We start from the raw sequence: 23,946 nt of genomic DNA on the forward strand, positions 1-23,946 counted from the left end.
CTTGAAAGCCACGGTGAAGGGTTTGTACTTTCTCTTGTGTTGGAAAGCTGCTGGGGAGTGAGTGATATGATTTACCTCTTAAAGTCTCCCTTGACTGCTGTGTGGAGAATGGACAGGAGGGGCTCAAGTGGCAGCAAGGAGACCAGTGAGGTGCTGACAGCTCAAAAGAAACAGTACACCAAAACGGGATGTCCTAAATTCCTTCAGGAGCAATACAGCAGGGGACCCTACTGCTGCTTTTCACAAAAGCGTAGTAGTTCTTGAAAAACTAAGTGTACCAATGTGATAAAAATCGAGTAAGGAAGAAATGAAGGACGGAAGGGAAGGAGAGCGAAAATAAAATAAAATAAAATTCAAACAGTCCAGAAAACTACCGAACCGAAAGGCAGAGTCACTCCCACCTTATCCCAGTCCTTCTCCCCGGAAGTAACCAGGGTCTAGACCAGACTGATTCATGTGACCTCGGACAAGTTACTGGATCCACGCTCTGTGCCTGCATTTCATCTGTCTGATGTGATAAAATAGCCCCTCCGAGGCTTATTGTGGGTGCACACCTGTAAAGCGCTTACGAATACTGCCTGGTGCATGATGGGAGCTAGTTCGCTCTAGTTGTTGCTGTGATCCGGTCATAAATACGAATATACTCACTATGTATATTTATTCTCACATAGAAGGGAGCCTATAGTGCTCGTGGCTGAGTATACAGCATCCTCCACTATCTTCTTGAGGAAATGGACATATTCCGAAAACCAAATTTACACGCTTCCACGCATATCTGTCTATCATAGTCGTATCATTTTAGAGAAGATGCCCCAAATATCTTGTGTGTGTGTTGGAATGAGTTAAAACGATCACGCAGCCTCCCCGTCGGGGAATCGAACCCCGGTCTCCCGCGTGACAGGCGGGGATACTCACCACTATACTAACGAGGACGAGCTACAACGAGTGTTCTCCCGCCAAACCCATAAAGAAACACCATTCTTCGGCTGCTACACCCATCTACTCCGAACACTGGTCTCCACGGGCGCAGTGCCGCGCGCCCCTGGTTGGTGGGCTTCCTGGGACGGGAAAGACTTACTTGCGTCTCTGAAGGCGCTGAGCCACCAGAACGGAAGAGACGTGGAGGAGCGAAGTCGCTACTTCCTATATCCTGACTTCCAGCAGATAGTTCTACGGGTCTGGGGATGTAGCTCAGTGGTAGAGCGCATGCTTTGCATGTATGAGGCCCCGGGTTCAATCCCCGGCATCTCCATGTTTTTCGCCTAGAATTAATCTTTTCCCCCTCTGGATCACAGCCACACGACCAGAAGGCAAAGCAGGGAAGGGGACCCAAAGCCCCCGCATCAGCTGGCTTAAGGGAGCTCCGTTGGAGAGGGCGGCGCTAGTCAAACGCCCTTGGTCTCAATCACAGATGCCCGTGTCCTCTCCCCTGGAGATTCGGATTCAGGTCAGCAGTGGGCTGCGTTTTTAAACAAACACTCCTAGTGACTCACGTCATCAAGCAGTTAGGAAACACTGGATTTCTAAGGAGGGTTTTGCAACTGTCCATTCATTCCGTAACTCCTGAGCACCTAGTGCCAAGAAATGTGGACACATTGAGCGCCTACTGTGTGCTCAGGTAGCGTCAAGTACCCTTGTATCCCTGGATACCCCGGGCAAGGTTTCTCAGCCCTCCTGTCCTCAGTATTCCAGTCTAGGTAACTAGCAATAAGCACGTAGCAATGAGCTTTATGAATACGGTAATTGTGATGAGATGGAGACTAAAGGGGGAGGACGTGGAGGCTGCCGCAGATAAAGTGTCAGGGGGGCCTGTCTGCAGAAAGGGGAAATGGCAGGTGCAAAGGCCCTGAGGTTGAAGCGGGGTAGGGGGAGGAATCTGCATTGAGGGAACAGAAAAAAGCCCTGTGCAGGGTTAATGAATGAGGGAAGGAGAGGGTTGAATCTTTCAAGACACTGGAAGGCCTGTTGCAGGGGAATGACGTGATTTACTTAGGTTTTAAAACAGCTCCCTCTGGCTGCCATGTGGAGTCCACCATAGGTGGGAAGAGTGGACATGAGACCCGCCAGGAAGCCACTGCCGTGGCCCAAGCGGGAGCTGCTGGAGGCTCGCTGGAAGCGCACAGCAGGGGAAGTGGGGAACACGAGGGGCTTCTGGACACATCCCGGACGTGGACTAACAAGACCTTGCAGATGGCTTAAACGCGGGGGGAGTGGGGTAGGGGAGACCGCCTAGTTTGGGGGAACAGTAGGGTTAGTAGCTAGGCTGTGGAGAAAGTGAATAGTTTTGGAATATTAAACACGTATCTCTGTTGTTTTGTCTTACGTGTGTGTTTATATTACAGAATTTGTGTTTATTTTTTACTTTTCTGGCTGTGCTGCGCGGCTTGCAGGAACTTAGTTCCCCAACCAGGGATCGAACCCGTGCCCCCTGCAGCGGACCACCAGGAAATTCCCGAATTTATGTGTTGATATTAACACAAACTGATTCAGGAAAAATACCTAAGTAAAAATGAGAAAAATGATCAACGTCTACAGGCTCACCGTGCCACAGGATTACCACTAACACGCTCATGAGCATCCGTCCAAACTAGTCTCCACGTACGTGTGTGTACGCGCACGTGCAGGCTGTCCCCGGGCCACCCCCATGTTCAGGGGTTGGCCCAAAGAACTCAGGAGACGCGGTATACACCTGTTGTCACAGTCAAGGTTTATTACAGCAACGTAGCCAGCGGGGAGCTGACTCCAGGGAGGGGACGCCCACTCCACAGGAGCCGGCGGGAGCCCTGGCGGACCTCGCTGGCTGTGGGCAGGGTGCACCACACCCGCAGGGAACAGGGAGCGGAGGAAGGGCCCGTGATCGCCTGCTGCTCTACAAGGGACTAATGTCGTCCACAGAGCACGTTTAAAGCAGGACCAGCATGGGAGATGAAACCATGACCCACCCTGTAATAAAGAGTTACAAAAGCCACCCCGCGCGGGACTGCCCAGGGCGACAGCGAGCTGTGCCGAGAACCGAGCCAAGACGACCACGGGTGTCCAGGGGCTCCACCTGCCTGCTGGGCGCAGTCTGGGGTCAGGGTGCCCATGGCGGACACCGGCCACTGCCAGGCCCCTGGGTCCGCAGGCCAGTCCTCGGCCCTGCAGGCCGGCACCAGGTCAGCAGTCAGCAGTGGGCGGCCAGGCTTTCTCGACGTTGGCGTGCACGGCCTGCGGGATCCACTCACAGTACTCGGCCAGCAGGTCTGCAGGGGTGGGAGGGAGGACGGTCAGAGCAGCTCTGTGCCCGCCCGCCTGCCGCAGGGCACACCCTCCTGCTAAGCCTGGGTTCCCTCGGTGGCCCCACCCTGTTCCCCCCGCGACGCCCTCGCCACGGGGCACCCTTCCTGGTCAGACTCACATTTGGGGTTCTTCCTCCAAGCAGCCAGCAAGGCGTCTCGGCAGTCGGCTTTCTCAGCAACAAGGGCTCTCAGGAGGCTCTCTGTCCTGGGCTGCAGCCTGCGGGTGGGGAGGCAGGACGTGGGGCGTCACGAGGCCCACACGCTGGTACCACTGCCAGGCCTGCCCAGGAACTGCAGGAAGTCCCCTTCCCTCCAGCAGGCCGGGGGTGCTGGCCGGATGGAAGGATCCAGACTCCATCGCCTCCCACCACTTGCCTCTGACCCGCCCGCCCAGGCTGCTCCCACACACGGTGCCTGTCCCTCTGGAACCTTCCTCCAGACTCCCGCCCGGCTCGCAGCCCTGCCTCCCCTGACGCTGCTCCGTCAGCCTTTCCTGACTGAGTCCGCCCGCCCGCTGCCTCACCTCCACATCCTGCTTTGACCCTTCGTAGCTGTGCCACCCCTGCCACTTGTATTAGTTCTGTTTGGGGAGAACCTCCCTGCCCTGGGACATGCCACGGGACAGGGTCATGGCTCGACCCTAACACGAGGATGTGCTTGGCACAGAGCGGATGCTCAGAACCAAGTGCTGGCTGGAGAACTTGGCTGGCAGGGGCTCCTGGACCCACAGCCTCACCCCGAGTCCCCGGGAGTGCCACGAGAGAAGAGACTCCTGTCGTCCTAAGGCCCTCAGTGGCTGGGGATCTGTTACGGCGGCCCCAGGACACTAGTCTCAGCTCCCTCCACCACCACCTGCCGAGCCGACGCCCCCGGGAGAGACTGTACCTGGCCCACGTCTTCAGCATCGTGCTGGGGCTGGACAGCAAACAGCCCTTGTACGAGGCCAGCTTGTGGAAGACCTGGGGAGAGACCACAGGATGGGGTGAGAGATCTGGGGCTCACGTCCCACCCGAGGTGCCAAGGAAGGGGCCGAGGGAGCTGTCGCCTACCTGCCCCTCCAGCAGAACCTGGGCAAAGTGCTTGTAGCAGTCGAGGCCTTCCGGAAAATCCACCTGGACCGCGGGGAGTGGCCAGCCGACGCGACCTGGGGCGCGTGAGCCGGTGAGCAGGGGCCACGATGGAGCCCCACGTCATCCTCCCCTGCCAGTCCCCTCCCCGCCTGCCAAGGGGGCCCGCAGCCTGGGATGACACGGCGCAGGACACACACACCGCCCAGGGCACGCGGGAGGCGGGACCACGTGTCCAGTGGAGCCCAAGGCCGCCGGGAAGTCACGCTGACTCACAGAACACGCTGGCCCGGTGACACAGCACCCGCCCCTTCTCGGGGCAGTAGGCGGGGGGCGGCTCCTCAAGAGGCTTGTCAAACTGGCAGTAAGACGGCAGCAGCACCGGGATCCACTGCACCTCCACCGTCGAGACGCCTGGGGGCCCGGGAAAGAAGGGCTGGGGGCTCGGCGAAGGCTCGTGGGTTCTCCCCTCAAGGGCCCAGCGGCACGGCTCACCAGAGCCACGCGGGTCAGGCGAGGGGCTGGCCAGCTGCGCTACCTTTCATGTACATCTTGGTGGTCTCCACAATTTCCTGGTAGACCACAAACTCGGGGAGCTCCCTGAAGAGCACGGAGCTGGGGTGGATGAAGACTGGGTCGTCGAGGAGGGGGGTCTGCGAGAGAGACGGCAGGTGGGCGTGAGCCTGGGGCATGCATGAGCGCCAGGTGAGGCTGACCCCCTGAATCCAGTGACATCCTCAGCCAGGAAAGAAGAGCATCCGTCAACCGGCGAACGGCCACCCTGGCGGCGTGTGTCCGCCGACGGAGCGCGTACCCTGCCGTGAGAGGTACTGACACGGGCAGCAGCGCGACCCGCCAAAAAGCGCAGCACTGAGCGAAGGAAGCCAGTGCGAGAGGCCACGCGGTGGAGGGTCCGCTCGTGTGAAACGCGTAGAACAGCAAATCCGCAGAGACAGAGGGTGGGGGGTGGGGGGACCCAGGGGACAGATCCGCGGGTGGGGGGTGGGGGGACCCAGGGGATGGGGGGTGGGGGGACCCAGGGGACAGATCCGCGGGTGGGGGGACCCAGGGGATGGGGGGTGGGGGGACCCAGGGGACAGATCCGCGGGTGGGGGGACCCAGGGGATGGGGGGTGGGGGGACCCAGGGGACAGATCCGCGGGTGGGGGGTGGGGGGACCCAGGGGACAGATCCGCGGGTGGGGGGACCCAGGGGACAGATCCGCGGGTGGGGGGACCCAGAGGACAGATCCGCGGGTGGGGGGTGGGGGGACCCAGGGGACAGATCCGCGGGTGGGGGGTGGGGGGACCCAGGGGACAGATCCGCGGGGTGGGGGGACTCAGGGGACAGATCCACGGGGTGGGGGGACCCAGAGGGGATGGGGGGTGGGGGGACCCAGAGGCAACGGGGGGCGGCCACAGTGGCCATCCGGAGCCTTTTGGGGTCATAGACACGTTCCGAATTACTTGTGGTGCTGGGCGCACAACTCTGAATGGACTAAAACCCCCTAAACTGTACACTTTACAGCGGCCAGTTGTATGAGGTGTGCTTCCATCTCCATTCAGTGAAGCTGGGGTGAAGCTCACGCCCAAGGGAGAAGCGGCTGCACCGTCACCCCACCTCGGCCCTGGGTGGGGCCTTCCCAGAGGCAGTGGGACCCGTGACCCGGGAGGATAGGCCCACCCACACCCAAGGGTGCCTCCAGCTGCCCCTCACAGGCGTCCTGATGTTGCCCAGAGCTGGGCGTCTGGAGTGCCCCGGCTGCCAGGACGTGAGACGGAGGGCAGGGAGGGCGGGGGGCCCGGGCGCAGCGACTGCCCTGCTGCCCATCCCCGAGCCAGCGTCCAACCTTGTAGGCGTTCTTCCACTTGTCGTCCAGCAGGTCCTCACTCTGGACCCTGCGGGCCAGGTGGTCACCCAGGCCGGCCGTCACGATCTGCCGCAGGTAGGTCACCTGGCTCTCGGAAGGCGGCTGCATCTTGGGGTCCACGAAGAGCCCGGCCTCGGGGCACATGGTGTTGACTGGGGGCAGACCGAGGCGTGAGGAAGGCGAGGCGGGGGCTGGCTCCGCCCGGCCTTCTAGAAGGCCCTACACTGATCAGCTCAGAGCTCTGGCCTCAGCGACCTGCGCATCTCGGCCCCCGTCCACCGAGGATGCCCACCCACACCCATGCCTGCCTCGTCCTCGGGACGAACCCCAATTCCCTTGCGGGCGGCAGACCGTGCTGCTGCGAGAGCTCGCACTTGACTCCCTGTCGGCCTTGGGGCAGGGAGCACGCCCAGCCAGGAGACGTGACAGACGAGTCACGCTCTCTGAGCAGGACAAGTGTGGAGGCCACCTCTCCCCTCGAGGGCCCTGCGCTGCTGAGCCCAGGCGCGAGACGCAGGGTGAGGCCTCCTTCTTCTGCATGAGAAGGATCTGAAGCTCTGGAACACTTGGCAGGTGGGGAGAAAGGAGGTGGGGCTTTGGGCTCTGCTGCTTGTGGCGGGAGGAGGCGGCAGGGACAAAATGAGAGGAGCAGGACGGGGGACGCAGGTGGGGAGAGTGGGCTTCGCTCCCCGACTGGGGACCGAACCCGTGGCCCTACAGTGGAAGCATGGGGTCCTAACCACTGGACCGCCGGGGAAGTCCAGGGCTTTCTGTTCTGAGGTTTGCAATGTAAATCTGTCTTCCCTATAAAACCTTCAGTGACACCTATGTTGTTTAACTTAAAAAGCGAGAGAAGAGGAAAGAAACAGGAAGAAGGCAGAACACGGACAGGACGCAGAAGACCTGCCACCCACGCCCAGCCCTGATGTGGCTTCAAATGGGTCCAGTCCCCACCACCACTCAGACAAACAGGAGCGGAAAGCAGGGGCTGAACCGTCTGCTGCTCCCCGACTCCAACAAGAGGGGCCCCTTCCACTGCTGGAGAAGCAAACCAGGGCCGGACCCTACTCGGGAGCAGGGACCCCTGCACGAGGTTGCTGGGCAGGAGGTGCGGCCAGCAGCTGGTCCAGGCCAGAGCCGGGACAAAGGGTGACGAGAGGGATGTCACCAAGGAAAGGATGAGACGGACAGACAGCCTGACAGGAGAGCGTGCACATGTCACTGCCCTGCTCGTGTGCGTGTCCTCGAAGGACCACCAAAGTGGCGAGCACTAAAACAGATTTTAACAAATAGGTGAATTCGCAAATGTGGACTCTGTGAATAACGGAGATCGACAGTACGTGGGTGACGTCGCTCAAAAGCGACTTTAAACGTCAACAGGGTCAAGTTCTCTGCTGGGCGCAGGGCCGTACCCGCAGTGGTCAGCTGGCCCCTCAGGCGCCGGATCTCCATCATGGCCCTATACCGCAGACCGTTGGCCTCACAGAACTGGGGAGAGCAGCCCGCGTACTCGCAGGCTCCCACGGCGCCTGTGGATGGGGGGGCGGGCGTCACTCATTCTCGCTGCCCCGTCCCACCCCGCGTGACCTCCCCACCAGCCACACTCCACGCCATGCAGGGCACTCACCAAGCAGCACCATAAGGTCCCCGAGTTTCAGAGAGGCTCCCTGCCCCGCCCAGATCCTCTTCATCTGGGCTACCCGGGCCCGCTTGCCCTTCAGCCTGGCGAGCTCCTCGTCGCTGGCAGCTGGCCTGCGAACACACACAGCACCCAGGCTGTTGCCCTGGCCGCGCAGGGCTGCAGAGGCAGGGAACATGCCAGTTACCCAGGGTGAGCCCAAAAATGCCTGGTGGGGTCACTGATCAACATGACCACGATCGTGGGAATTCCCTGGCGGTCCAGCGGTTAGGACTCTTGCGCTTCCACTACAGGGAGCATGGGTTTGATCCCTGGTCAGGGAACTAAGATCCCACAAGGTACACAGCATGGCCAAAAACAAAAACAAAAACAGAAACAGAGCTCGGTAGAGATGAGAACACTGCCAGGCGCAGGGCGGCAAGGGTCTCGCACAAGACCACTCAACAGGTCAGTGATGCCCAGGAGGCCAGACTCCACACTGTGGCACAGCCGAGGGCAGGCGGCCCCCGAATGCCCAGTCCCCGGCCCCCACCTGTCCAGCTCCTCAAACAGCTCCCGGACCGTCATGGCAGCCACGATGGTGATGGCGTACGGCAGGCAGTCGTGTTGCCTGCTCAGCGCCAGCATCTTGGCGTAGCGCGGTGCCACGGGGAACGTGGCCATGGTCCTGCCCAGCTCAGTGATGGGGCAGCTCCACCGGGACCTCTGCAGCTGCTTCACCCTGGAGGATGGAGGTCTGTGATGGGTGCGGGGAAGGCTCCACGAGAAGCCTTCGGCACCAAGAGGCCTGGTGCTCGGCCAGCTTGGGAGAGGGCAGAGGGCAGAGGGCAGGGAACGGGGCGGGCCCTGGGCTCCCCACTTCCCCCGAGCTCCTGCCCTACCTTTCTGTTTTGGGGGGCGCCTGCAGGGCACCCAGTGCGATCAGCAGCTCCTCGGCGGCGATGAGGGCCTCCACGGACGGGGGCGTCGGGAAGGGGAAGTTGATGACCTGGGACACAGGGAGACATGGCAGGAGACAGGTGAATGCGGAGGAGGAAGCAGGGGACCAGGCCTGGCAGGAGGACGGGGCTCCTACCGCCTGCCCTCCGAGCACCACTCATGCTCAGAACATGGGACACGGGGGCCTGGACACACGCAAAGTCCACGTGCCGGGGAAACTCCACAGGCCCTCTTCCTTCATTCATTCACATCATCCACTCACTCAGAAGCATGTACTGAGCACCTCGTGTGCACCAGAGGCTGTTCTTGGCGATGGAGATAGAGAAAAACAAGACAAGGACTCAGCCTCCATTGAGCTTTCATTCAGCCAGAAGGGGCCGCAGACGACCAGTGAGTATACACGAGAATAAACGTCATCACGGGAGAAAATGTGCCCAGACAGTGAGATGATCAGGGGACAGATCAGGGACAGGGAGTGACCGGGGTCAGGGAGGGTGGCACCTTAGAGCGACCAACTCAAAACAAGCATTAAAATAAGCATCTGTACACAGATGTTCACAGCGCCACTAGGCACGGCAGCCAAAAGGTGGGGACAACCCAGATATCCATCGATAGGTGGATAAACCAGCGTCCATCCCTACGATGGAGTGTGACTCAGTCATAAAAATGAACGAAATTCTGACACGTGCTACAGTGTGGACGAACCTTTAAAACACAACGCTGCTAAGTTCAGCTGTGGATGGTCCAAACAACAGAAATATAAAACACGTATCGATTTATAATATTTGCTGAAATAAACTGACTCTGATTCAAACTGTCAGCTAGGTTCTTTGACACTGAAAATAAAATACCAAACATAACTAATGTAAAAACTTTTAGCAATGAAAAGCATGATCCTATCTTTTCTATCATCTTACTGTGTACTGAACTGATAAATGACGTTTACATTGGCTAAAAAACCCCCGAAAAAAACAAACCACGATGCTGAGTGAGAGAAGCCAGACAAAAAAGGACAAATATCATATGATTCCATTTTTATGAAACGTCCAAAATGTACAATCCGTAGGGACAGCAAGAAAGCAGCCTCGTGGGTGTCAGGGGCTGGGGGGAAGCGAGGGCTGGGACTGACTGCTGACGGGGGCGGTCCTCTCTGCCTGCGCCAGCCCTCCCGGAGCAAGGCAGAGGCGGGCACCCCTGGACACACTCAGTGGGTGCAGCACTGAGGAGGTGGGGGGCCCACAAGAAACCGGCAGGGGGCTGGGCAAGCACCACAGGGCTCAGCTCCTCGAGCTTCCTGGGCCGCAGGGAAGGAGGAACAGCCCGTGAGGGGCTGGGGTCGCCCTTGCCCCCCAGACCAGACACTGGTACCCTGGCAGATCAGTGGGGTGATGGCAGGGCTAGGGCTGCAACTGACCTTTTCAATGTTGAGAGCTTTCATCTGAAGGGTCAAGTCTTCGACAGGTCTCCGGGTGATTTCAGGAGGGGGGAACTTCTCAAAGTCCCCGAAAACCGCAGATGAATACAGTCTGAACAGAAGGAAGCACGAGAGACTAGGAAATGTTAAGTGAATAAGGAAGAAACTCAGCCCAGCTACCTGGCGTTGAATCTTGACTCCACCACTTCACTAGGCAAGGGGTTTACCCTCTTCCTGCCTCACTTTCCTCATCTGTGAAATGGGCGAACATAGCAGCTGCCCCGTTGGGATTGGTGAAGATACTTCAGGTATCTTCACATAAGACTGCTTAGAACTGCCTGGCACACGGCACTCGGGACGTTTTAACTACGTTATTGCTTACGAGTTTTCTTGGCATAGTTTCTCAATTTTCTTTTCTTTTGTAACGGAAAGCAACGTTGAAAAGAACAGCATACAGCTATTGAAAACAAACAAATAAAACCCAGCATACAGACTGGGAGAAAATATTTGCAATGATGCCTCTGACAAGGACCCAGCACTAGGATTACAGAAAGAACACTTACAACCCACCAATCAAAACACAAACCACCTGACTGAAAAGTAAACGATAGGGACTCCCCTGGTGGCACAGTGTTTAAGACTCAGCGCTCCCAATGCAGGGTGCCCAGGTTCGATCCCTGGTCAGGGAACTAGATCCCACATGCATGCCGCAACTAAGAGTTCACATGCCACAACTATGGAGTCCACGAGCCACAACTAAGGAGCCCACGAGCCTCAACTAAAGAGCCTGCCTATGGAGCCCGCCTGTCGCAACTAAGACCTGGCACAACCAAGTAAGTAAATAAAATAAAATAACAAATACTATAACAAGAAAAAAAGAAATGATGGATCTGAATAGACATCCCTCCAGAGAACACACACAAATGGCCCGTAAGCACGTGAAAAGATGCTCAACGTCATTAGAGAAATGCAAACCAAGACCACTGTGAGATACCACCTCGTACTTTCATTTTTATAAAGTAGAAAATAGCGAGCATTGGTGAGATGTGGAGGAATTAGAACCTTCGCACGCTGCTGGTGAGAATGTATAGATAAAATGGAGTAGCCGCCGTGGAAAACAGTCTGGTCGTTCCTCAAAATGTGAAACACAGAGTCATCGTACAACCCAGCAATTCTACTCCTAGGTATACACCCGAGAGGCATGGGAACAGACGTTCAAATACTTGTACATGAGTGTTCACGGCAGCACTATTCACAGTGGACAAAATGTGGACGCAACCCAAGAGTCTATCCACAGATGAACGGACAGTGAGATGTGGTCCCTCCACGCCAACGCATGTTACTCAGCCATTAAAAGGAATGAAGCACTGACACAGGCAACAGTGTGGATGAACCTTGAAAACATGATGCTGAGTGAAAGAAGCCACACACGAAAGGTCACATATTGTCCGATTCCATTTAGGGAAAATGTCCAGAATGAGCACGTCCGTAGAGATAGGAAGTAGATGAGTGGCTGCCGGGCGCTGGTGGGTTGGGAGTGGTAGGGAGATGCAGGGAGAAACTGATCAATGGGTACAACTGATAAATGCGGTCTCTTTGGGGGTGAAGAGAACGTTTAAAAATTAATAGTGGCGATGGCTGCACAACACTGTAAATATACTAAAACCCACAGAATTGCACACTTTAAATGGTGAGTTTTATGGTATGTGAACTTTACCTCAAAAAAGGTGTTAATAAAACAAAACAAAAATCGAGGTGCTGATAAACACAGGGCCTGACGTCAGCAGAATCAAGAAATAACACAAGTGCCTGAAAGCCAACAGAAAAGGGGGTGCGAAGGACGGCTTCCAGCGGGACACGGGACCCCCCTTTCCTCGCCCCTGGGTGGGTGACCACTGCACAGTGGCCCCAACGTCACTGGAGGGGCCCCCGGGAGCCCCACCTGTAGCAGTGGCCGGGCTCCGTCCGGCCCGCACGTCCTGCCCGCTGATCGGCCGAGGCCTGGGAGACCCAGGTGATGCGGAAGGAGGACACGCCGGTGACGCGGTCGTAGTACCGCTTCTTGACCTTTCCACAGTCCACCACGTACTTGATGCCTGGGATGGTGAGGGACGTCTCGGCCACATTGGTGGCCACAACACACAGCCGTGTCCCCTCTGGGGGAGGTTGGAAGACCTAGGATGCGGGGACGGGAGCAACAATAAAATTGACCTTTGTCCCACCAGAGTCAGGGAAGAATTTGTGGGACAGAGGTCAGAAGAAGTCAGCCAGGCGGGGCAGGGCCTGGAGGTGACTCTCCTCGCCTTGGGCCACTGCTCCCCAACTAAATGAGGGAAGCGTTTCCGTCCTCCGAGCAGGAGATCCCAATACCCTCTCAAAAGTCTGGGGCGCTGATCAGACAGCTGACGGAGAGGGTGACCCGGCGCCTGACCTGCTCCCACCTCAACGCCTCTGGGCGCTCCCCACCGGGCATCCGTCCCAGGCCCCGCACGGTTACCTGCGCCTGCTTCTCCGGGGCCAGCAAAGAGTAGAGAGGGAGCACATGGAGGGGAAGCGAGGCATCGGGCTGCTCACCTGCAGGGGAGGCAGAGGCCTGCGGCTCCCAGCTCCCCTGCTGCCCAGCAACCCTGCCCGCTCCGCCGGGGAGGCCCCCCTGCAGCCCCGCTGCCAGGGCTCAACCCTGGGCACTGGCAGAGAGGGTCGGCAAAGCCAGCCACGCTGCAGCCTCTCCTCCTCGGAAGAGTCCCAGGCCCTGTGTGGGGACCCCTAAGGGCTTGATTCTGCCCCCCCGCAAACCCCCAAGGCCTGCGTTCACCCAGCAAAGCCAAGCCCAGGGTTGGCGCCCCCATTACAACCGGCACAACAGAGACCTGAGGGCCTCCTCTGTGTCAGGAGGTTTCAGGAGCTCAGGGGACAGCAGGGGGCAGAGCAAGCAGGAACCCCAGCTCCCCTGGGGCTCGTTGCTGGAGAGGGCCCATCGCTCGACCCAAGCCCATGCGGTGGGAGCAGAGGCCGCGGCGGGTCCCACCTCCGTCCGTCCTGTCGTCCCCTAAGTCCAGGTCCAGGTCGGAGCCCAGGGACTCCTCGTCCATTTCCCTGTCCTCGTCACCTCCGCCCGCTGGCAACACCGAGTAATTGTCCAAACTGATCTGGGGCAGCGTCTACGGTAAACAAGACATCAGCACCGCGGGCTGCGAGGGACCCTGCGTAGAGAGCGGCATTGCGAGCAGCGCCTGCGGCCACGTGACCCTGGGCAGGTCACTCGGCCCCGTCCTGCGTCGGTGTCCTCATCTAAGAGCTGGGGATGATCACGGGACTTCTCGAAGGGCTGCCGTGAGGACGCTATGAGCTAACACACGTGCAGCCCTGAGACCACTGCCCTGGGCATCCACGCAGGCCCTGCTCAGGGCTCGGGGCTGGGCCTTCCAGAAACTTCCTCCAGGCCCCCAGTACCGGGAGCCTGGAATGTTTTAAGTCGCAGCCCACCCTGCAGCCTCCAGAGCGGCACCAGTCAACCCCTCCCTCCACGGCAGGAAGGTTCTAGACCCCTGCTGCCCAGCAAGGCCACCCACAGCCCCAGGTGTGTCTAACACGACTGAGGACTTGAATCTTAATTTTATTTGGTTTTAATTAAATTTACATCTGTGCAGCCATACAGGGCTAGCGGCCACCACATGGACAAGGCGGCTGCAGAGCCTGAGCTGCCCCCTCTGGCCTCTACGTACTGTGGCCTTGGCCTTCCTTGCCCGAGCCTGCGACTTCTTAAACCTCCGTGTTTCTTCTACCGAATCTTTCTGATCGTCTTTTTCTGGGAAAAGATGAGCAAGTTAGGGAGCAGGCCATCTTGTGGCTGGTGCCAGGTCATCAGGGTCCCGGGTAGGGTCACTGCATCTATCACCATGCACTGGGGGGATGGGAAGGCGGGCAGAGGGCCGGCTCTCTCCGGGGAGGCTCCGAAGCCCAGGCTGACCGCCCGCAGCCTCCTGGGTGAGGGGCTTCAGCTTGGGCTTACCTGGAGGCCTGGGCCTGGCGACCGGGAAGGCTCTCCTCAGCCTGCGGCACAGCGCGTGCACCTCTGCCTGCCCCGTCAGGAACACCAGGATGCCGCCTGTGGGGAGAACCAGCCCCGCCGTGACCCGCTCGTTCACGCAGCAGACGCTGCCTTGGCCGTGACCGTGTGCCAGGCCTTGATCTGAGAGCTGGGGCGCAAGGAAGTGCTGATCAAACCAGGGCTGCAGAGGCCCAGACAAGCAACGGGCAGCTGCCCGCACACCGAGGGCGCTGGGACAAGGAGCTCAACAGTTGCCGTGGGAGCCGGCATCCCATCCCCCGCTATGAGCCCAAAACACGGGGAAAGCAGCTCTCCTCTGGGGAAGTGGGAGCAACCCAAGGGTCCACCATCTGGTGAACGGAACTAATGGAGCACGTGCCACGGGGATATGGTGAGAACTGTGAGGGGGTCAGGAGTGAGACTCAGGTGGGACACACCTGTTCACCTGCCCTGCGTCTGTGGGGACAAAAGGCACCCTCCACCCCCTCACCCCCACCCAGTTAGTCCCTGAAGCCTCGTGATCCTTGGGGCGGAACACGGCAGGGCAGGTGCTGTGAGCGCTCTGGACCAGTGACGACGCTGAGGCACAGCGAGGCCGAGTGACCCCGAGTCCCGCTGTCTCCTCCCGGCCGGGGCTTCACCTGCGGGCAGCATGCGATGGATCTTGCAGACCTTTCGGAAGCACTCCCCACTGTAGTCGTCCAGCGGCGTCCGCTTGTTAAAATGCACGGTCACCGGGAACTGCCGGGACTCGACCTACGAGGACGCCCAGGGAAGCACGGGGTCGGGGTCGGGGGTCAGGGGTGACCTGAGCCCAGGCCCGGGCCCTCCCCTTCCCTGAACTCTCTGACCACGAAGGTCTCCGTTTGGTGCTACGATCCCACCCACCTCCCCCGCAGCAGGCGTCCTGCGCTCTGTCGCAGTCGACAGAGGGGCCCGGCCTCCCCCGGCACCCTGAGACCCCGGCCTGGGCGGTACCTTGATGACGGGGGGCGGCTGGGCGAAGAGCCGCTGGTTCTGGGTGAAGTCCTCCACCCGCAGCGTGGCCGACATGATGAGCAGCTTCAGCGGCAAGTGCCTCTGGGGGACGACAGACCCGGGAACCCATAGCCGCCCGGGGTCAGGAACACTGATGGGGGGCAGGGGGAGCCCTTGGGGGAGACCTGCCCTGCCCTCCTGGCCTCCCTCCAGCCCCACCTCGTCTCAATCCTCAATCCTCTTTCTGGTTGCCAAAGATCTAAGAAAGAAGTGGGCGGCAGTGGCTTGTTAAAGGAGCCCTTAAGATACCCCCAAAGGGACTTCCCTGGTGGCGCAGTGGTTAAGAATCCGCCTGCCAATGCTGGGGACACGGGTTCGAGCCCTCGTCTGGGAAGATCCCACATGCCGCGGAGCAACTAAGCCCATGAGCCACGACTACTGAGCCTGCGCTCTAGAGCCCAAGAGCCACGACTACTGAGCCCGTGTGCCACAACTACTGAAGCCCGTGAGCCGAGAGCCCATGCTCCACAACAAGAGAAGCCACCGCAATGAGAAGCCCGCGCACCGCAATGAAGAGTAGACCTGCTCGCCGCAGCTAGAGAAAGCCCACGCGCAGCAACGAAGACCCAGTGCAGCCAAAAATAAACAAATTAATTAATTTATTAAAAAAAAAATAGCCCCGAGGGACTTCCCCGGTGGTCCAGTAGTTAGGACTCAGTGCTTTCACTGCCGAGGGCGTGGGTTCAATCCCTGGTCAGGGAACTAAGATCCCCGCAAGCCGTGCGGCGTGGCCAAAAGGAATGAAAAAAAGATTCCTCCAAGTCAAGCTCTGATGGTGTGAGACGAGACGGGAGGGCCGAGCCTGGGGTCCACCGGGCACACCGGCACAATGGGTGTGGTGGTCTCAGCCCTCCCTCCCCCTCGACGTTGTGACTGCGGTGGCGGGTGCCTGGTTCCCAGCCCCCTAGGCAGCACCTACTGTGCCCCCGGCGGGCTCTGCTCTCGAGCCCTTGGAAGCTGTCCTCTGAGGCTCGTAAGGTCCAAACCCCGAAGTTCAGCGTTTTCGGCGAACAGAAGCCAAGGTGAGAGGCACGGCGCAGACCAAAGGCCCCGTCTCCTTCCTGCAGCAACCTCCCCGTCTGCCCCAGCCCGCGTACCTCCCTGCATCTCCTGTTCTCCCCACCTCCCTCACTCCGCTCCGCCACCCTAGGCTGCCTGACAGGCCTCAACACACAAATCCAGACCATGGCGAGGACTAAAATCACGGGAAGTCCCAAGCGTGGGCGAGGACGTGAACTGGCAGCCTGTACCCTGCTGGCAGGAACATAAGGGATGCAGCCGCTGCGGAAGATGGTCTGGGATGGTTGAAATGGTTAAACGCAGAGCTCCCATGGGGCCTGGCAGCTCTGCTCCTGGGCACAGACCCAAGAGAAAGGAAACAAGTCCACACGGAGACCCGGACACGGACGTTCACGAGAGCCAAAACGCGGAAAGAGCCCAACTGTCCTCCAACAGATGAATGGATACATGAAATGTGGTCCCTCCACACATGATGACTCAGCCATGAAAAGGAAGGAAGCACTGACACAGGCCACAATGGAGATGAACTGTGAAAATGTGCTAAGTGAAAGAAGCCAGTCACAAAAGGCCACATGTTGTGTCTTTTCACTTACATGAAATACCCAGACTAGGTAAATCCACAGAGACAGAAAGTGCCCTGACGGACGCCTGGAGATGGGGGAGTGCAGGAGGACGGGGTGACAGCCAAAGGGCACAGGGCTTCTTTTCAGGGTGACAGAAATATTTTAAAGTCCATCGTGGTGATGATATAACAACTCTGAATATGCTAAAAACCACTGAATCGTACACTGTAAGGGCGTCCATTACGTAAAATAAAGTCCCACCCCCCACCGAGATATCAGGATAACACCCGCCCCAGGGCCTTTGCACCGGCTATTCTCAGTTCTCAGAATCTCCTCCCACCAGTACCCCTCCTCACTCACTCACTTCCTCCAGCCCCCCACTCAAAGGTCACCCTCTCAGAGAGTCTTCTCTCACTACCAACCCTCCACCTTCTGCCTGGCACTGCCCCCTCTCCCCGGCTTTGTCCGTCACCAGCTCACAGGTTTCCTGAGTTTGCTTACTGTCAGTTGCCCTCATGAAAATGGAAACCCCACAAAGGCAGGAGCCTCTGTCCTGTTCACTGTGATGTGCTCGGTGCCTGGCACACAGCACACACAGACCGGATGTCTACTTGATAAAGGTTCTGGGCGTGGTGAAGTGCTGACCTCTCGGCGGGGCTGGCAGGGGCCAGCACAGGACTGCTCCGCAGAGCTCCCACCCCGGGGCAGCAGCCCTCTGACGTCCGCCCCTGCCTGACCTGGCGTGGGGGAGATGCAGGCAGAGGCAGACCCCAGGCCGGGCGCAGGCAAGCATCTCAGAGCACGTGGAGCGTAAGGGCTTGGCTGGGTGGCCCCACCAGCGCTGCGGGTTCCGAAGACCCGGCTGGCGTCTCAGAGCCGGCTGCAGTGGAGCCTGGCCCACCACGGTCTCCTTGCTTGAGCCTGTTGCTCTGGACAGAGGGAAGGGTCACAGTGGATGAGGCTGGACCCAGGACAGGGACCACACAAGGTCTGTTTACACCAAGACCCGCAGCCCAGCACCGGGCCTGGGAGGTCCTGTCCCGGGAGACCCTCTCACGGCAGCAGCCGGGGTGTAGACCGCCGTGGGCTGTGGGAGCCGTGGCCTGGGACTCGGGGCTCCCCGGCACCCTCACCTACCTTCTCCCGGAGACACACTATGCGGGACAGGAGGCCGATGAGGATGTCAGTGTACACGCTCCTCTCGTGGGCTTCGTCAATGACCACCACCTTGTACTTGAGCAGCAGGAAGTCCTGGTGGGGGAGGTCGGGGGTGAGGCCAGCCAGCCGGGCCTGAGCGCCCCAGGGTCACTGTGCACCCCAAGGAGGGGCTCAAGGAGCCCTCTGGTAGCCAGCACAGATCTGAGGGCACCTGGCCTGGGGGGGCCCTGGCCTGTGACCCCGGGCCAGCTGCTTCACCTCCCAGGCCTCTTTCTTCATCTGCCAAACGGGACAGCGGGACCCATCTCACGGGGTCAATGGTGAAGTTTCGATGACAATTACTATCTGTAAAGTACACAGCATGGGGCCTGGGCCCTGGCAGAGAAATTTCTAGAGAAAAGACAGCTACGATCTCTTAGAGCTGAGCTACCAAATGCAGATGCCCATGGGGCGGGGAGGGCAGGCAGGAAACAGGAACGAGGGGATGCTGGCTGGGGACCAGGGGCAAGAGCTCAGCACATGCCATACAGGAAGGGGCCATCGACACCACAACACACTCACAGCCACCGTCCCAGGTGGCCTCGAGGCAGGAGTCACCTCTGCTCTCCCAGTGACCCCTGCCCGGGGGACGTCACACAGCCCAAGAAAAGCAGTACGCATTTGGCTAACACACAGTCTGTGAACCAAACCACATTGAAAATACAAGTTCACGTTTCACGAGCACTTACGAGGTGGTGTGCTAAGGTGCTTTCGTGTGTCACACGGTTTTTGCTTCAAAGCAATTAGGAGGAAGGTACCAGCTTGCAGATGGAGAAACCAAGGATCACAGAGGTTGCGTAACTTGCACAAGGTCACACAGCAGCACGGTGGTAAATACAGTGGTTTGCCAACATTCACTGCTCACACCCCAGGTGACAGCCTAGCCCCCCGCCCCCAGGCTTACCAGCCTTGCTTTGTGACACCAGATGAGCAACCAACCTTTTGGATTTCCTTGAGCAAGACGCCATCGGTCATGAACTTGATTCTGGTCTCTTCAGTCACGTTTCCCTCGTATCGGATCTGATAGGAGACGACCCTGTGGGCACAGGCTACGGCTCGGTCCCCCAGAGCTGCAGCTGCCTGGGGCTGCAGCCGTGCAGCCACTCCAAGGTGGGCAGAGGAGCAGGCCTGGCCCCGCTGCGCAGGCGGCCGAGGGGAGGGCCCACCGGCTCCCCCAGCAAGGCCCGGACACAGGCCCACCCCGCCTCCCTCTCCAGGAGCTGTCACGGGCAAGTGAAGAGCACGTCAATCAAACACACACACGGACCCTGGCTGGAGTCCGATGTGAACAACCAACTGTAAAAGCTGTTTAGGAGACAACCCGGGAAATGGGAACACGGACCGGAGCACACTCTGGAGTTATGATACACTCTTTAGTGGCGGTACTGCAGTTATGTTTTCAGAATCCTATTCTTAAAAAAAAACAAACCAGGGACTTCCCTGGTGGTCCCGTGGTTAGGACTCTGCGCTTCCACTGCAGGGGGCACGGGCTCGATCCCTGGTCAGGGAACTAAGATTCCCCAAGCCTTGGGGCGCGGCCAAGAAAACAAACAACCCAAAAAAACCCCAGACTCATGATCTTTCAGCCCCGCACAGTGAAACATTGAGGCTGAGATGACGCAAGACCTGAGACTTGCTCCAAACTGGGTCTCGGGTACGTGGGGGCTTATCATACTAGCCTCTCCACTTTTGTACACGCTTGAAGATTTTACACTAAAAAGCTGAAGAGAATTGGCCTTCCCTGGTGGCGCAGTGGTTGAGAATCTGCCTGCCGGTGCAGGGGACGTGGGTTCGAGCCCTGGTCCGGGAGGATCCCACATGCCGCGGAGCGGCTGGGCCCGTGAGCCATGGCCGCTGAGCCTGCGCGTCCGGAGCCTGTGCTCCGCAACGGGAGAGGCCACAGCAGTGAGAGGCCCGCGCACCGCGATGAAGAGTGGCCCCCGTTTGCCACAACTAGAGAAAGCCCTCGCACAGAAACGAAGACCCAACACAGCCACAAATAAATAAATAAATTTAAAAGTTGAAGAGAATGAAAGGGGCAGCTTTGTATGTACTGTAACTTTCAAGGTACGCATTGAAATGCCACAAGAAAGATACAGAAGGGCGTGAACCGTATGAACCGTTCACGCAGCAGCCAGACAGCGAGGAATACAGACACACAGAACTGCCCGTCTGTGCACACGACTGTCTAGGAGGAGCCACAGGAAATGTGCAGCAGTGGCGGCCACCGGGGAGGGGAGCTGGGGCGCCTCGCCCACCTAAGACGCGAACGCAACAAGGCTCCCCAGTTTGCGTGCTGGGCCCAGCGGGGGCAGGGTTCTGTCCCCAGAGCCAGGACGGGCCTGACGCATGGCAGGTCCTGGTCGGTAAACATCTGATGCCAGTGTGGATGGCAGGCACTCTGCCTCTATACGATTCTGTGCTTTCTTTTTTCTTTCTCCTTGGCCGCGTGGCGCAGCTCGTGGGATCTTTGTTCCCTGACCAGGGATGAAACCCAGGCCCTCGGCAGCGAAGGCGTGGAGTCCTAACCACTGGGCCGCCGGGGTACTCCCTACAGGTCAGACCACACTGGACACGCCGCCCCTTCCAGCCCGAACTGGACGGTCTGGGCTGAGACGCAGGCGTCTGCGTTACCAACACGGCGCGGAGCCGTCCTCAGGCCAGGGCTGTGCTGTGTTCAAACTGCTTCCCGAGGCAAGTCCTGCAGCCTTACTGCCGGAAGAGGGCTTTCCTCCTGGAGACCTGAGCTGTAAACTAACCCAGCCACGCCATTCGCCTCCTGCCTGCCTTCGGCCACCTGCTGCTCTGCTCTGCCCTCAAGGCCTGTAAGGGCCACTCTGTCCCCTCACTAAGGGCCTGGCTGGCTTGTCCCTGCTTCACGACGCCCCTGGCAGGAGGGTCCTACTGTCGGCATGTAGGGAACCGCCCTGTGCTTAGATGCAGACGTGGCGCCCTCCGGGGGAACGAGGGCCCGCGCCGTGGCTCAGGTCTGGTGGGGCCAGAGGGCCACCCCCAACTCTCCCATAGGAGGCAGAGCCCTCACCGTGGTGACAGATTCATCTCCTTGGCCACTCGCTGGGACATGGCCATGGCGGCCACTCGGCGGGGCTCCGTGACGCCAATGATGCTGTTGTCACTGGGGGAGGAGAACACAAGGCATCAGGAGGGCTCCGCCCCACCCGTCTGCCCCCAAGTCACATGCAGCTCTGGAAGCGGCCCTCACTGGGGGTGACGGGACACGGGCGCCAGGCAAGGCACCACAGCATCACTTAACAACAGCAAAAGGGAACGGCCCACAGGGCATTCTACAGGAGACGCTCCGACAATCACGGGGCCAAGGGGTCCAGGCAGCCGCAAAGAAGAACGAGGCCTAGTGGACCTGAGCCTGCAGCCGGGGGGCTTGTCCAACCCAGCCGAGCACACGCGCCTCCACAGAACCTACCCAGGGGACGGGTGGTGGATTCTGGGCAGGAAAGCGTTGGCCCAGCAGGCCCGAGGCTGCTCTCCCTACAAAGCTCTGCTTCCAGGGCAGCCCCTGGCTGGTGTCTGGGATCCTGGATTTCAGGAGGGCTCCCGCCTCTCCCTGACGGACAAGAGGGGCTCCCTGTGCCTGAACTGCTTGTACAAACAAGGTGGCTCATGCTGACACCTGCTTTCCTTTGGGGAGTCTAGAATTGGGTAGGTACCAGGCAGAGGCCGCCTGTGTGACCAGCCCCAGTAAGAACCCTGGGCGCTGAGCCTCTACTGGGCGTCCCTGTTTGATGACATCTCACACGGGCAATGAAGCGTGTCCTGTGTGACCCCCACCCTGGGAGACGGCTCTGGGGGCCTGGGCCTGGTTCCCCCAGACTTCACCCCGTGAGCCTTGCCCTTTGCCGGCTGTGCTTTGTGTCGTTCACTGTAATATATCACAGCCGTGAGTACGATTACATGCTGGGTCCTGGGAGTGTTCCCAGCAAATTGCTGAACCTGGGGGTGGTCTTGGGGACCCTGACACACATGGGTCGGAAGGGCCAACAGGAGTTGACACGCCATCCCTCCCACCAGGGACCAACCTAAACGTTTTACACAAATTCAGTCATTTCATCTACATAACAATCCCGTGAAGTAGGTGCAGTGATGAACCCTATGTCACAGCTGAGGAAACTGAGGCCCAGAGAGGTTAAGGAGCTTGCCCCAAGTCACACAGCACGGCAACGGCAGAGCCGGAATTAGATCCCCAGGAGCCCTGCTCCTAACAACGTCCGGGGGCCACGTCTCACTGTCACCTGAGAGACCTGTGGGGACCCTGTGGCCAGCCCCCACCTGCTGTAGCCTGCTTCGTAGAGAAACTGGGGCACCTGGGTGGTCTTCCCGCTGCCGGTCTCGCCGCACACGATGACAACGGGGTGCTCGGCCACTGCCTCCATGATCACTTGTTCTTCAGAGAGAATCGGGAGCTTCAGCCGCTCTTCCTGGCGAGAGAGGGGAAGTCAGCGCTCACGGAATGGGGGTGGGGGGTTGTCGTCCCCTGCAGAAGGGCGGAGGGGATGGGGGGCTTTGCTCAAAGCAAGATTACGTAGGGTGATGTGATTCCTATAAAGGCAGCAGCCGGCATCCAGCCAAGGGGAACAGGTGCGCTCGCTGGAAGCCCTGACGGCTGGGGAGGGGCAGAGACATGGGCTGGGTCCTCGGGGACAGCGTGGTGCAGAGAAGCCCCTCTGGGCACAAGGAACTCTTGCCTGCTGCTGGGGGAAGACTACACTCACGGCACAATCACTTCGGCAAACAACCGGGTGCTAATTTTACCAAAATCGAGAATGTGAGATACAGCGATTCCTCTCCTAGGTACTCACACATGGGTGCACGTGCACACACACATACACATGCTCACACAAGTATTACACAGTGAGGGAGAAGTTTCCTGAACCCCTGCTTGCCCTTGTTATGTGTGAAGCATGCTAGCACGCTAATTTTAAACATTCTGTTCTCTATCTCTATTCCATTCTATTGGTTTAAAAAAAAAAAAAAGGTGCGGCCATCTCACGACTCCACAATGGCTGTGACTTCCAGTTTGTAAACGCTGCTCCCCCCCAAATTTTTGTACCTGTGGCTTTGAGAAAAAGGCAAGAATGTTTAAATCAGCAGTGAAGATGGTAGCAAAAAGCTAAAACCACCCAAATGCCCAGCCAGAGAAGGGTACTTAAAATGGGCTCTATTCACGCAACGTAATGCTCTATAGCCGTGAAAACAAAGCAAAACAAAACAAAACCCAGACGGACCTTGGTGACGCACATCTACACGGATAAACACATCTCAGGAACACCATGCCGACTAACAAGTAAGCAAAGTGCTGAAAAATATATATGATGCGAGGCCGCTTATAAAAACAGGCAAACCTAGGCTTAAAAACATGCACGTGGAAAAACCACAGAGAAAGGCGGGGATGAACCCCAGGGGGCACCAGGGACACTGGAGGGCGGAGCCCGGGTTCCTGAATGGCCGTGTGGAGCAGAATCTCACACCCCAGCTCGCAGAGGACGGCATGGGGCTCTGACGTCACCTACAAGGAAACCTTTGTGGCGTGAAGCCAGCGGCACTTCAGGGTCTGTTAGAGCAGTCAGCTCACCCTAATCGCTTATATATCAGCACACAAAGTACCCGTGACTGAAATCACCTCATTCCCACAATCCAATCTGTGGTTTTAAACAGCTGCTCTAAGACTCAGGAACCCTCTGCCTCAGGCCTTTGCTCATGCACTTCTCGGTGTGGGACGGCCCCCATGCCCTCATCTGGTCCCTGAGCTCTCGACCCGGATGCCCTCCCTGATGAAGCCAGGCCCTCCTGTGACCCCCGCTCATGGTATCCGATCTTGCCCTCCGTGGCTCTTGT

At 58.8% G+C, this 23,946-nt stretch overlaps 1 protein-coding gene and 2 non-coding genes across 4 annotated transcripts in view; 1 reads left to right on the forward strand and 2 right to left on the reverse strand.

The window, feature by feature from the left end:
- Nucleotides 1-860: 860 nt before the first annotated feature.
- TRNAD-GUC (transfer RNA aspartic acid (anticodon GUC)) lies at nucleotides 861-932 on the reverse strand. Its single transcript has one exon. It is a non-coding gene; the product is annotated as a tRNA-Asp (tRNA).
- A 248-nt stretch (nucleotides 933-1,180) lies between these two features.
- Nucleotides 1,181-1,252, forward strand: TRNAA-UGC (transfer RNA alanine (anticodon UGC)). The gene has a single exon. It is a non-coding gene; the product is annotated as a tRNA-Ala (tRNA).
- Nucleotides 1,253-2,688: 1,436 nt separating this feature from the next.
- The window catches only part of DHX37 (DEAH-box helicase 37), a 30,847-nt gene continuing 9,589 nt past the window's right edge, over nucleotides 2,689-23,946 (reverse strand). Inside the window, exons 5-27 of one of the 2 annotated variants that reach the window (XM_030859993.2) lie at nucleotides 22,381-22,529; nucleotides 21,119-21,211; nucleotides 19,015-19,111; nucleotides 18,016-18,129; nucleotides 15,236-15,337; nucleotides 14,899-15,013; nucleotides 14,219-14,314; nucleotides 13,932-14,014; nucleotides 13,235-13,367; nucleotides 12,704-12,780; nucleotides 12,149-12,381; nucleotides 10,207-10,318; nucleotides 8,735-8,841; nucleotides 8,386-8,574; nucleotides 7,842-7,966; nucleotides 7,627-7,743; nucleotides 6,194-6,366; nucleotides 4,884-4,998; nucleotides 4,622-4,759; nucleotides 4,328-4,422; nucleotides 4,164-4,237; nucleotides 3,398-3,495; nucleotides 2,689-3,242 (exon numbers count right to left, since the gene is read on the reverse strand). In XM_030859993.2, the coding sequence (XP_030715853.1) occupies nucleotides 3,157-3,242; nucleotides 3,398-3,495; nucleotides 4,164-4,237; nucleotides 4,328-4,422; nucleotides 4,622-4,759; nucleotides 4,884-4,998; nucleotides 6,194-6,366; nucleotides 7,627-7,743; nucleotides 7,842-7,966; nucleotides 8,386-8,574; nucleotides 8,735-8,841; nucleotides 10,207-10,318; nucleotides 12,149-12,381; nucleotides 12,704-12,780; nucleotides 13,235-13,367; nucleotides 13,932-14,014; nucleotides 14,219-14,314; nucleotides 14,899-15,013; nucleotides 15,236-15,337; nucleotides 18,016-18,129; nucleotides 19,015-19,111; nucleotides 21,119-21,211; nucleotides 22,381-22,529 (2,721 nt within the window). In that variant the 3' untranslated portion in view covers nucleotides 2,689-3,156. The remainder of the gene's footprint in view (nucleotides 3,243-3,397; nucleotides 3,496-4,163; nucleotides 4,238-4,327; nucleotides 4,423-4,621; nucleotides 4,760-4,883; nucleotides 4,999-6,193; nucleotides 6,367-7,626; nucleotides 7,744-7,841; nucleotides 7,967-8,385; nucleotides 8,575-8,734; nucleotides 8,842-10,206; nucleotides 10,319-12,148; nucleotides 12,382-12,703; nucleotides 12,781-13,234; nucleotides 13,368-13,931; nucleotides 14,015-14,218; nucleotides 14,315-14,898; nucleotides 15,014-15,235; nucleotides 15,338-18,015; nucleotides 18,130-19,014; nucleotides 19,112-21,118; nucleotides 21,212-22,380; nucleotides 22,530-23,946) is intronic. The other variant, XM_060310462.1, reaches the window with a different exon arrangement.

Source organism: Globicephala melas, chromosome 13 (assembly GCF_963455315.2).
Source record: "Globicephala melas chromosome 13, mGloMel1.2, whole genome shotgun sequence".
Classification (NCBI taxonomy): domain Eukaryota; kingdom Metazoa; phylum Chordata; class Mammalia; order Artiodactyla; family Delphinidae; genus Globicephala; species Globicephala melas.